The 13,229-nt window shown below is 39.0% G+C and overlaps 1 protein-coding gene and 1 pseudogene across 2 annotated transcripts in view; one reads left to right on the forward strand and one right to left on the reverse strand.

Annotated features, from left to right (window-relative positions):
- Positions 1–719: 719 nt before the first annotated feature.
- The window catches only part of CENPF (centromere protein F), a 57,973-nt gene continuing 45,463 nt past the window's right edge, over positions 720–13,229 (forward strand). The window contains exons 1-5 of one of the 2 annotated variants that reach the window (XM_012459644.2): positions 720–846; positions 7,452–7,654; positions 8,553–8,749; positions 12,063–12,184; positions 12,631–12,722. In XM_012459644.2, the coding sequence (XP_012315067.2) occupies positions 7,493–7,654; positions 8,553–8,749; positions 12,063–12,184; positions 12,631–12,722 (573 nt within the window). In that variant the 5' untranslated portion in view covers positions 720–846; positions 7,452–7,492. The remainder of the gene's footprint in view (positions 847–7,451; positions 7,655–8,552; positions 8,750–12,062; positions 12,185–12,630; positions 12,723–13,229) is intronic. The other variant, XM_012459647.2, reaches the window with a different exon arrangement.
- LOC105722257 (ubiquitin-conjugating enzyme E2 variant 1-like) lies at positions 6,700–7,138 on the reverse strand (annotated as a pseudogene).

Raw genomic sequence — 13,229 nt, forward strand, 5'->3', positions numbered from 1 at the left:
GCGTGGTGGCATGCACCTGTAGTCCCAGCTACTTGGGAGGCTGAGGCAGACGAATTGCTTGAACCTGGGAGGCGGAGGTTGCAGCGAGCCGGGATTGTGCCACTGCACTCCAGCCTGGGCGACAGAGCTAGGCTCTGTCTAAAAAAAAAAAAAAGAAGAAAAGAAATGTAATCTATAAAGGACAGCATTAAGAGCGACATCCTGCATTGCCTAGATGCAATTTCAGATTACTGTATTTAGCTTCTATGAGCCTGTTAACTTTTTAATAAAAAGAGGATAATATTTTTCTCAAAGCATTGTTAAGAACGACACTGGATAAAGAATGCATGACAAGCACAGTACCTAGTATATATGTCCCAAATTTATATTTAATAAGTAGATTTGTAAGTGCAGTTTACAAGAGGTTTCACCAGGCAGCACAGTTTTCCTGGCTGTAGGCGATAGACCACGCCTTCCTAATCAGCTGGCACATTCCCTGACTTTTGGGGAAACAGCGGTCCAAAATCGCGCCTAGCATTAGCAAAAGCACGTGGTCTCTGTCTCCCCGCAACAACAAAGGAGGCACAGTAACTCCGGCGCAGGCAACTCCAGTAGGGGGCTTGTTTTTAAAATCCCTCCGAAAGGGCCAATCAGAGGCGGCAGCCTGAGTGCGCAGGCGCGGATTGGTCCACAGCTGCTTACAGTGACCAATAGGCGTGGAGGTAAGTTTGGTTGAGACCAGAAGCAGACGAATAGGGCACTGGTGGCGGCCGCGGGCAGTTTGAAATAGATTCTGGGCTCCAGTCCGCGGAGGCTGCACCAGAACTGGACTCTCCGAGAGGTTGTCTTCCCTTCCCCGATCGTAAGGTGATCGTCCAGACTGGGTCCGGATCCTGGCCCTGGCGGCGGGCAGCGGGCGGCAGGCAGCGTAGGGTGCCGCGGGCTTTTTGCCCGCGGATACTGGGCGGGGAGGTCTCTGGGCTCACGCTCCTGGCCCTGTAGGTGCCGGGAACTGCCCCCTCCCACCCGACGGGACGGGAGAGTCGGCCCGGGGATGTGGTTCGTATGGGGTGTCGGCGCCTCTCTGCTCCGGGTCAAACTGGTCTCGCATTAGTGTCCCAGACTCTACTCGGTCACGAACTCGCACTTCAGGGGATCATTTTTTTTTTTTTTCTCCGTAAGATAAAAGAACTGGAGATGACTAGGTGTTTTCCAAGCCGCCTTCCCAGTCCCGTAACCATCCTTATTGAAATTAGGGCCCCGGCCCTTCGTTTTATTGAGGAGATGTAAGCTTGAGTTTTGATCTGGGCGGCAATATGGGGTGCCTATGGTTAGTTACGCGAGCATTTCTCTATCCCCTCTCTTCTTCTTCCTGTCCACATTTTTTTTTTTTTTTTAATAGCGCTAGGGTCTCCCTATGTTAACTAGGCTGGTCTCGAACTCCTGGGCTCAAGGGATCCTCCTGCTTCGGCCTCTCCAAGTACCAGGATTACAAGTGTGAGCCACTACGCCCGGCCCTCCCGTCCACATTTATTTGGACGCGCCTATGTGCCCTGCTCTGCTGTGTAATGAGGACCCAGAAATAAATGGCAAGGGTCTTGTCCTTGAAAAGTCTGATGTAGAAGAGAAGGCAGGGTTATCATTCTCAGACCCAGCCTTGGTACAATGCACGGGGGACTCTGGCTTTTTTGGAGGAGATGGTGAATTCTGACAATGGGAAAGAAGTGGAGGTGGGGCTGGAGGAGGTCACACAAGAGCTGCCTTGGGGACTTAAAGGGATTGGGTAGCTCGGGCATGAAGAGTGCCCTCCACGTATTTAAGATATAAAGATAAAGCATTTTCTGGAAAGGACAATAGTCCTGCAAATTCTCCATGCAGGAAGCTTCATCCAGGGCTTTTCTTCACTCTCCACCTGTTATTTCCTGTTCCTCAGAAGTAAACTTCTGAGGTTTATTTTTTGTTGTTGTTCTTTTGCCCCAGTGGCCCAGTACAGGTGGCTGATAGCTGCTGTCTTAATGGGTCAAAATCTGCTCTAATCACAGTTAGCTTGGGTCTACATCTATATTGCTCTGTATCTTAGACTTTGGAATGGAAAAGCATTCAGCTTGCCAGTCTTCTTTATGTTTATTCCCCTCATTTTCTAATCATCTTTCTAAATTGCTCCTTTTTACATTCTGTTGGCTATAGCATCTTGATGTAATGATTTCAGTGGCTGGCTGAATTGTTCAGGGCAATTACAGTTGCGTGTTTCTGGCGTACAGTTCTTTGACTCATGACAAAATAGATTGGAATGGAGGATGTTGAGACAGGGTCAACTCTCCTTTGTTGGTTGAGAGGCATGTGACTCCTTTCAATAGTTTTGGGATAAATATGAGTGTAGTATAAGATGCGGTATTCCGAGAACTGAGAGCTAGGAAAAAAAAAATTAAACTGGTAGCGAAACACAGCTATCCACGGCTTTGATATCCAACTTATATGTTGTCCAAGACCTTTGCTTCTCCCTCTTAATTTTTTTTATTGTTCTTAGTACTTTCATCAACTGCTTATTGTTTTGGTAAAAAGTTTCATTGATAAACTCAATTGAAAAAAACATTAAAATGGCCGTGAACTTTATTTAGTAAAAAACAAGTTCTCAACCTCTTGCCTAAGTAACTGGAAAATGAATGATTTTTCTTTTATTTATGTTCTGAAGGCTAAAATAAAGGACAGCTGCCATACTTTTCTCCCAGCTGATTTCTGTTTCCTAAGATGTGGCTGAGAAGGAGGTAGGCCACTTCACCCTATGTACCATAGGCTGAAATACACAACGAAATGTGTTTTTAAAAAGTATATAGTTGCTACCATATAGAAAGCTTACCAGGAGATACTGTTTCTAAGGCCTTAGGAAGTAACCATCATTATTATCCTCATTTTACAAAGGAGGGAAACAAGGCATAGAGCAGCTGAATGACTTGCCCAAGGTCGTACATCTTGTGAGTGGCTGAGCTAGAATTGAATCCCCTTTGAATCACTAAGGTTGTACTGTGTATGTCTTTCCTGGTCAGCATCTGTCTGGAGCATGACTTTACCACCTTTTGAAATGATTTTAGTACTAACATGGGATTCACTCTTTATTCATGCTTGCATTAATTAAAAAATGATAACTGCTTGGAAGGAGATGGGCTACCTGTGGTGTAACTATGACGAGAAACTATGGCCGGGTCAGGGATCTCAGAAAAGTTTCCCAGAGAAAGAGGGACAAAATGTGAGTGGTGATTAACGATGTGAAGAGGAAAAGAGGAGCATTTGCAAAATACCTTGTCGTGCATTTTCTTTGTTCGTTTATAGGACCTATTTCACCTGAAAACTTTATGGCAAAATATATATTTTTAATATATTTTGTGACTCATGTCACAGGGGATTATTGTACAGATTATTTTGTCACCCAGGTACTAAGCCTAATACCCAGCAGTTATTTTCTCTGCTACTCTTCCTCCTCCAACTCTCCACCCTCAAGGAGGCCTCTGTCTGTTGTTCTCTTCTTAGTGTTCATTTGGTTTTCTGTACTTGCATTAGTTTGCTAAGGATAATGTCCTCTAATTCCATCCATGTTCTGCAAAAAACATCATCTCATTCTTTTTTATGGCTGCCTAGTATTCCGTGGTATATATGTACCACATTTTCTTTATCCAATCTGTCACTGATGGGCATTTAGTTTGATTCCATGTCTTGATATTGTGAATAGAGCTGCAGTGAACATTTCTGTGTGCATGTGCCTTTTTTTTTTTTTTTTTTTGGGTAGAGATGGGATTTTGCCATGTTCCCCAGGCTGGTCTCAAATTCCTGAGCTCAAGTTATCCACCTGCCTTGGCCTCCCAGTGTTGGGATTACAGGCATGAGCCACTGTGCCTGGCCATGCTTTTGTCTTTATGGTAGAATGATTTATATTCCTCTGGGTATATACCTAGAAATGAAATTGCTGGGTTGAATAGTAGGTCTGTTTTTAGCTCTTTGAGGAATTGCCATACTGCTTTCCACAACGGCTGCACTAATTTACGCTCCCACCAACAGTGTATAAATGTTCCCTTTTCTTCGCAACTTGGCCAGCATCTGTTATTTTTAAACTTTTTAATCATAGCCATTCTGACTGTTGTGAGATGGTATCTCTTTGTGGTTTTGATTTGCATTTCTCTAATGATCAGTGATATTGAGCTTTTTTTTTCACATGCCTGTTAACTACATATAAGTTTTCTTTAGAAAAGTGTCTGTTCATATCCTTTGCCCACTTTTTAATGGGGTTGTTGTTTTTCTCCTGTAAATTTGTTTAAGTTCCTTATAAATGCTGGATCTGATAAAGGTGCAATCTGATAAAGGCATCTAATAAAAGTGCCTTTATCAGATGCATAGTTTGCAAATATTTTCTCCCATTCTATAGGTTGTCTGTTTATCTGTTGAGTTTCTTTTGCTGTGCAGAAGCTCTTCAGTTTAATTAGATCCCGTTTGTCAATTTTTGCTTTTGTTGTGATTGCTCTTCTTTGCCTGTTCCTGTGTCCAGGATGGTATTGCCTAGGTTGTCTTCCATGGTTTTTATAGTTTTGGGTTTCACATTTAAGTCTTTAATCCATCTTGAATTAATTTTTGTATATGGTGTAAGGAAGGGACTAGTTTCATTCTGTATATGGCTAGCCAGCTATCCCATCATTTACTGAACAGGGAATCCTTTCCCCATTGTTTGTTTTTATCAGCTTTGTCAAAGATCAGATGATTGTAGGTATGTGGCTTATTTCTGGGCTCTCTATTGTGTTCCATTGGTCTATGTGTCTGTTTTTGTACCAGTACCATGCTGTTTTGATTACTGTAGCCCTGTAATATAGTTTGAAGTACGGTGACATGATACTTTCAGCTTGTTGTTTTTGCTTAGGATTGCCTTGGCTATTTGGGCTAATTTTTAGTTCCATATCAATTTAAAAATAGTTATTTCTAGTTCTGTGAACAATGTCATTGGTGAGCATTGAATCTGTAAATTGCTTTGGCCAGTATGGCCATTTCAATGATACTGATTCTTCATATTCATGAGAGTGGGATGTTTTTCCATTTGTGTCATCACTGATTTCTTTGAGCAGTGTTTTCTAATTCTTATTGTAGAGATCTTTCATCTCCCTGGTTAGCTGTATTTCTAGGTGATTTATTCATATTGTGGCAATTATAATCGGGATTGCATTTTTGATTTGGCTCTTGGCTTGGCTGTTGTTGGCGTATAGGAATGCTAATGATTTTTGTGTATTGATTTTTGTATCCTGAGAGTTGGCTGAAGTTGTTGACCAGCTGAAGGAGCTTTTGGGCTAAGACTATGGGATTTTCTAGATGTAGGATCGTGTCATCTGCAAATAGGGGTAGTTTGACTTCCTCTCTTCCTATCTGGATGTCTTTTATTTCTTCCTCTTGCCTGATTGTTCTGTCCAGGACTTCCAATACTATGTTGAATAGGAGTAGTGATAGAGGGCATCCTTGTCTTGTGTGACTATTTTCAAGGGGAATGCTTTCAGCTTTTGTCCATTTAGTATGATATTGGCTGTGGGTTTGTCATAGATGGCTCTTATTATTTTGAGGTATGTTCCTTCAATACCTAATTTATTGAGAATTTTTAACAGGAAAGGATGTTGAATTTTTAATGAAAGCCTTTTCTGCATGAGATGATCATGTCATTTTTGTCTTTAGCTATGCTTATGTGATGAATCATATTTATTGATTTGTGTATGTTGAACCAACCGTGAATCCTGGGGATGAAGCCTGCTTGATTGTTGTATATTAGCTTTTTGATGTGTTGCTGGACTTGGTTTGCAAGTATATTGTTGAGGATTTTTGCATTGATGTTGATCAAGGATATTGGCTTGAAGTTTTCTTTATTTTTTTTGTTGTTGTTTTGAGACGGAGTCTTACTCTGTTACCAGGCTGGAGTGCAGTGGCATGATCTTGGCTCACTGTAACCTGTGCCTCCCAGGTTCAAGAGATTCTTCTGCCTCAGCCTCCTGAGTAGCTGGGACTACAGGTGGTGCCACCACACCCAGCTAATTTTTGTAATTTTAGTAGGGATGGGGTTTCACCATGTTGGCCAGGATGGTCTCAATCTCTTGACCTTGTGATCCACCTCTCTCGGCCTCCCAAAGTGCTGGGATTGCAGGCATGAGCCACCACGCCCAGCTGAAGTTTTCTTTTTTTGTTGTGTCTCTGCCAGGTTTTGGTATCAGGATGATGCTGGCTTCACAGAATGAGTTGGGGGAGGAGTCCTTCCTCCTCAGTTTTTTGGAAATCAGGGGTGCAAACAAAGTACCCTGTACACCCAGCAGTAATCCGACAGGAGAAGGCAGTGACCCCAGGCCATGTAATCAGCAGCCAGATGATTACGTGATATGTCTTTTCACAGCTGAGTTAGATGTGCTCCACCAGTTATGACGGGAATCAATTTAAATATACTTTCTTGATCCCAGAAATTCAAGTATGTGGACAGTGGTTACACATGACAGGATGATTTGTTATAGCATAACTAACATATTTCAAATGGACAAAAAAGTTAGTATAATTTACAGTGTCTTAAGATAAATTTCCTTTGAATGGATACTTCCTTTCTAGTCCTTTGAGGTCTACAAGACATATCTAGAAAATTTACTAAGGTGGAAGATGAAGACTGTTTAAATGGAATGGGGGTTGGGAAGGGGAAGGGTCTATGGTTTTTCTTTTTGATTAACTGCTGTAATCCTGTCCTTCAGGCAGCTGAAGGAGTTTCATATTTTCTTTAGACATCATTAGGCACCAAAGCTCTTGCAGGACAACTTTGATGCTGCATGAATTCTGCCATTTTGCTGGCACTGATATGGCTGTCTGGTCCACCACTCCATTAGAACTATTAACCCCATTTATATTAATTTTTGTTACAAATCTTACAAAGGCAGGGTGCTTCTGGGCATTTAGGCTACATTCTATTTTAAGGCTATATACTTGATTTTCATAAATTGTTTTTGGAGGCCCAATTATCATCCCTGTCTGTCTTGTGCCAGGTCTTCATTATATTCTAGACCCAGGCTAACTTGCCATCTCCTGCTCCTTTCTGGCCTTCTTCGAGTTCTTCCAGCAGTCGGAAACTTCGAGGGACTTTTACTCCTGAGCCCATGGTGACTGCCATCTGGCATCACTGTTGCCCTGTGTTTTGTGTAATGAAAAAATCGAGCAATAGAAAGCAGGTGGTGATATACGAAGTCAACACTGAGAAATAAAAACAGAAAGCAAGGGAAAAACAAGCAGCATACTATGTGCTTCAGAATCAATGACTGGTTGTCACCTTTCAGAGGATGGTGAAGATAGATATGAAACTTTGTTATCTTTTGAAATATGGTCTTGACACTTGATTCTTAGGGCTGGTTAGATAGATTCACTAATTTCTGAGACTTTGTTTCCTTTTACTGTGGTAAGACCAACAGTCTGGTTATTCTTTTCAGTTTCTTTACAAATGTTGGAGTAATAAAGAAGGGAGAACAAAATGAGCTGGGCTTTGGAAGAATGGAAGGAAGGCCTTCCTACAAGAGCGCTTCAGAAAATTCAAGAGCTTGAAGGACAGCTTGACAAACTGAAGAAGGAGAAGCAGCAAAGGCAGTTTCAGCTTGACAGTCTCGAGGCTGCGTTGCAGAAGCAAAAACAGAAGGTACCCCTGAAGCTCTGGTATTTGTAGCTGTTCACTCATTATTATCACAGAAGCACTGGTATTTAAAACTGTTCACTCATTTTTTGATTATTTCATCTTTACATTTAGAGAAAAATGATTTTGCTATCTTCAGGTGGTAATCCCCCACCGCGCCACCCTGCCTCAATCCCCTTCTCCTTTTTTGAGTCATTTTTATTTTAATTGTTCTAATTTTCTCCATTTCTGTTCTCATTTCTGCTTACCCGCTAATATTTAGGGCTACTGAGTTCCATTTCAACTTCCATGTGGAACCATGAATTGGGGATTGCTTTTGCACTGCATAGCAACAAGGCAAAAGGTTTCTGCTCCTAATCTGGGGAAGGTATTAGAGCATTTTGCAGTTAAATGGATGTGGCTTTCTGAGACTGCGCTTTTTACCTTGGTATTCCCCAACATTTTCAGGGCTAGTAAATAAAAACTAAATAGTACTGTTTAAAATTTACCTCTGTATTAGCTAACTAAATAGTGATAGTCATTGCTTTTAAAAGGTTTTTGCTTGTGGGAGAATTTTCTCATTTCTAAGAATAACTAGCTTTAGCAGCCAAACTTGAGAATGAATTGTTAAGGGAGATTTATAGGATTTATTTTCTGTTTTTTAATTTTTGAAAGGATAGTAAAGCCTCATTTTCTCGGGGTATGTATGACCAAAGAGGATATCATACATGACTTCATAGAAGTTTCCTATCTATTGGCTTCAAAGTGTGTTCATCTAAAATTTCTGTGTTCATAAAACATTGACATATGGCTTATTGCAGCTGTATCTCAGGAAATTAGCAGAGTGTTAGACTCATATCTACCAATAATACTTGGTAAATTCATCAGATAAGGGAGTTACTGTCTTCTGAACAATTCTCATTAGGTTGAAAATGAAAAAACTGAGGGTACAAACCTGAAAAGGGAGAATCAAAGATTGATCGAAATATGTGAAAGTCTGGAGAAAACTAAGCAGAAGATTTCTCATGAACTTCAAGTCAAGGAGTCACAAGTGAATTTCCAGGAAGGACAACTGAATTCAGGCAAAAAACAAATAGAAAAACTGGAACAGGAGCTTAAAAGGTAGTATTTTGGAATGATATTTATAGGGATGATGTTTGTATGTATTGATCAGATGCATTTGTCTTTTCCTTTAACAATCTTATACATCGCAATTTTTTTTCGCAGTGGAATAAGTAATGATTTGGTCTCTATCAGTAACTTGAATAAGTGAAAGATTAAAAACAAACAGTGATTTAGTTTTGTCATTGAATAGCTCAGTATGATATAAATTATCAAATGGTTACTCTGTTACTCATGTATTCATTCAGTATATGTTTATTAAGCTGTTCCATGATTTAGACACTGTTGGTCACTGGGTAATACAATAATAAATAGTATTATCATGCTATCAAATAATAGTATTATTATAATCTATCGTACTATCATACTATCAAATAGTATCAAATAATGCTATTATTTGATAGTACTATTATTTGATAATATGATAGTACTACTTAAAATAAAACTATCAACAGTTGTTACTGAAAAAACGGAAATCAGTTGAAGCATACTGATGGCTCGTGTTTTCTCCGGGTGGAAAAGCTGTTGTACAGAATAAGAGGAAGAACTAGGGAATTATAAAAGGATGGAATAGCATGGAGGACCCAGTTGAGATTGGAGACAGCATTTAAGCAGGCCCAATCTGCAAGGTTGTGTGATAATTTAAAAAAATGTTTCATTTTCGCTGGGCGTGGTGGCTCATACCTGTAATTCCCGGCACTTTAGGAGGCTGAGGTGGGTGGATTACCTGAGATCAGGAGTTCGAGACCAGCATGGCCAACATGGTGAAACCCCCTCTCTACTTAAAATACAAAAATTAGCCTGGCGTAGTGGTGGGCACCTCTAATCCCAGCTACTCGGGAGGCTGAGGCAGGAGAATTGTTTGAACCCAGGAGGTGGAGGCTGCAGTGAGCTGAGATCGCACCATATCCTCTTAGCACATTTGGTTTTATATTATTCTTATTATCTAATAGACTACAAAAACTACTGAATATGGTTTTAAAATTTTCACTGCTAGCCTTCAAATGCATTGCAGAAACATACTTTTTCTATCAATTTCCACTGATTAGGTTTCAGAAGTTCTCCAGCAAGTGAGGTTGAATCATTTGGAATGTTTGTTAAAACTGTGAATATTTTCAGTCTCATATAGTTCAACCTAGTAGAAAATGCTTTTGGCTTTTTAGTGCTTTTTTGGTTGTAGTGTTTATGGTTTTTTTTTTTTTTAGGGGGAATGGGAAAATATGGTTTATGAAAATAATAGGGTGTACTTTTGTTTAAGTAATAAATAACTTTGTTTAAAGTGTAAGGATAGGGAAAAGGGAATAAGATATGAATTTAAAGTGGAAAGGAAACACTGGTTTTGCAAGATTCTTCAAAATTCATCTCTAGAATCACCAACTTTGTGATACCTTTGCTAGTCTGTAGACCTGTAATGTTCAATATGGTGGCCATTGGCTACATGTGGCAATTATTATGTACTTGAAATGTGGCTGGTGCAAATTGAGATGAGCTATAAGTATACAATGCATGCCAAATTCCAAAGATTTAGTATGAAAAAATGTAAAATATTTTATTAGTAACTTTCCTATTGATTACAAGTTGAAATAATAGTGTCTTGAAAATAGCAAGTTAAATAAAATATTAATTTTACTTATTTCTTTTTGTTTTTTAAATACTAATGGAACATGTCCATTGGACATTGCTGTTTCCTACTGTAAGCTCAGATTTAGCGGTCTGATTTGCTGAGAAGTCATTTTTAGCTCATAAGTTATTCTTCTCAGGTTGAATTTGGAGTAAATGGCGCTAAGGGCACTCTCTTTCTTTTCTTTTTTTTTTTTTTTTGAGACAAAGTCTTGCTCTGTTGCCCAGGCTGGAGTGCAGTGGCGTAATCTCGGCTTACTGCAACTCTGCCTCCCGAGTTCAAGCAATTCTCTTGCCTCAGCCTCCCAAATAACGGGGACTACAGGTGCATGCCACCATGCCTGACTAGTTTTTGCATTTTTAATAGAGAGGGATTTTTGCTATGTTGATCACTCCTAACTCAGGTGATCTGCCTGCCTCGGCCTCCCAAAGTGTTGGGATTACAGGTGTGAGCCACTGGGCCCGGCATTACTTTCTTTACTTCCTGTTTTAAGTAGTAGGCCATGGCTAAGAGACTGGTACACACTATTAGCCATTCTTAGAGGGTTCATTTTATTTTTTGTGTTATATTAAAGTCAGAGACATTAGAGATTTGGAAGAAGTGAACCCTCTTTTAATGCCATTTTTTTTGGTTTTAAAAGGTGTTAAGAACTTACTTGATTGATAGTTCTGAATACCTTCATACAGGGTGTACATATATACAATATATAACTTACGTTTCCCATTTCTTGTAACTATTTCTAGCCATATCTTTTCTAGATGCATTATATTGACTTAATTTTTATATCTGTGTTTTAAAAATGTCATATAATACATGATCTGTATATCGAGTCTATGTTTTTGAAATGACTGAGTATCCTAAGTAATGTCATCTGTTCTCATGATTTGAGCCCATGCTTCAATGACGCTACTTTCTTCCCATGTTTCTGACGTTCTGGATTCTTTTATATCCCTCTCTTTGGCTTAGAATATGCAATCTGCTTTGAATATATTCCAGCCCTCCAACTCTTCTTTGCTGTGTTTACTATTAGTCTGTTCAGACACTGCTAAAAAGAAGTGCCTGATACTGGGTAAATTATAAAGGAAAGAGGTTTAATTGACTCATAGTTCTGCAGAGCTTTCCTTTTCTCCTGGGGAAACTTACAATCATAGTGGAAGGGGAAGCAAACATGTCCTTCTTCACATGGGGGCAGGAAGGAGAAGAATGAGAACCAAGCATAGAAGGAAGCCCCTTATAAAACCATCACATCTTGTGAGAACTCACTATCATAAGAATAGCATGAGGAAACTGCACCCATCATTCAATTATCTCTCACTGGGTCCCTACCATCACACGTGGGGATTATGGGAACTACAATTCAAGATGAGATTTGGGTGGGAATACAGCCCAACCATATCATTATCACAGTGGTTACTATACACCTTCCTTGTAGCCTTTATAATGTTGTACTTATTGGTTTATATTTCTGTTTCTTTTACTAGACTGAGTTCCTTTGAAGACACAGGACTGTGTTTATGTCTGGCACATAAAAGTTAGATTTTATTAAATGCCTGTTGGATAAATGAAATGGTTAAGAATTCTTAGTGGATGGGTTTCTTTGTAAGTTTATTACTTTCTGGGAATGTATGGCATGGGTATTCTGTAGCCTTTGCTCTAACTGATTTGTCTGCCTCTTGGGTCCTTTTTGAACAGGTGTAAATCTGAGCTTGAAAGAAGCCAACAAGCTGCACAGTCTGCAGATGTCTCTCTGAATCCATGCAATACACCACAAAAAATTTTTACAACTCCACTAACACCAAGTCAATATTATAGTGGTAATGCATTTTTTTCCTTTGTATAACAGCTTTTTGTTTAGATTGAAATTTTAATTCTGTAAAAGAAATGAATTGATTCAACTTTGATTTAAACTTTTAATTTATATGTTTAAAAATTGCAACCACTTGTTACATATCAATTTGCATATTTGTTGAATTATGTTGAGCTACTAGATTAAGCTTTTAAGCTTTTTTACTTTATCCTTCTGTGGTATATTTTCAAGGACATTCAATTTCAGAATGTTTAAAACACTTATGTTTTTATGTATGTTGATATTTGATTAATTTGATCCATGTTTTGATCTAATTCCCTAACCAAAATGTTGTTTCCACTTGCTGTTATACTAAGATACCCATTTCTAGACTATCAAAATTGTTGTTGATCTATGAATTCCTTCATGGAATCAATGATTGAAATAAAATTGTATTTGATTGTCTGTTTCTAGGTTCCAAGTATGAAGATCTAAAAGAAAAATATAATAAAGAGGTTGAAGAACGAAAAAGATTAGAGGCAGAGGTTAAAGCCTTGCAAGCTAAAGTAAGTTAATTATGGGCCCTATAATAGCAGATGCAGTTATAGAATACTTTGATATGGGGTAGAACAAGGTTAGAGAAAAATCTGTTTTACATAGAGTTGGCTTTTTTTTTTTTTTTTTTTTTTTTTTTTTTTTTTTTTTTGTACTCAGAGAAGGTTTTGGGCTTAGTGGAGGTGATTATTTTTTGTTTTTAAAATAGGTAGAAATGAGTAAAATAGAGTGGGGAGATTAGTTTATCCCTGAATATTAAATGATCATGTAAGTCTATGAAAGCAATGTCCACTTAATTATTTCTCTATTAAGACCTAGTGATCAGGGCCATTCTTGGAGACAGTGGGGCCAGAGAATTAGTCCTGATGCTCTCTGCCTGGCTTTGTCACCTGGAGGCAGTTGCTTCCTATACAGTCCTTTTGAACTATTGAATTTTACCTCTACCATTTTTGTTCAGATGTTATTTGCTGAAAATAATGTTGAGTTTGGTACTTACTGGTGGCTTTCCACTAAACATT

Source organism: Aotus nancymaae, unplaced genomic scaffold, assembly GCF_030222135.1.
Source record: "Aotus nancymaae isolate 86718 unplaced genomic scaffold, 86718_ANA_hifiasm-v0.15.2.pri h1tg000032l_0, whole genome shotgun sequence".
Classification (NCBI taxonomy): Eukaryota; Metazoa; Chordata; class Mammalia; order Primates; family Aotidae; genus Aotus; species Aotus nancymaae.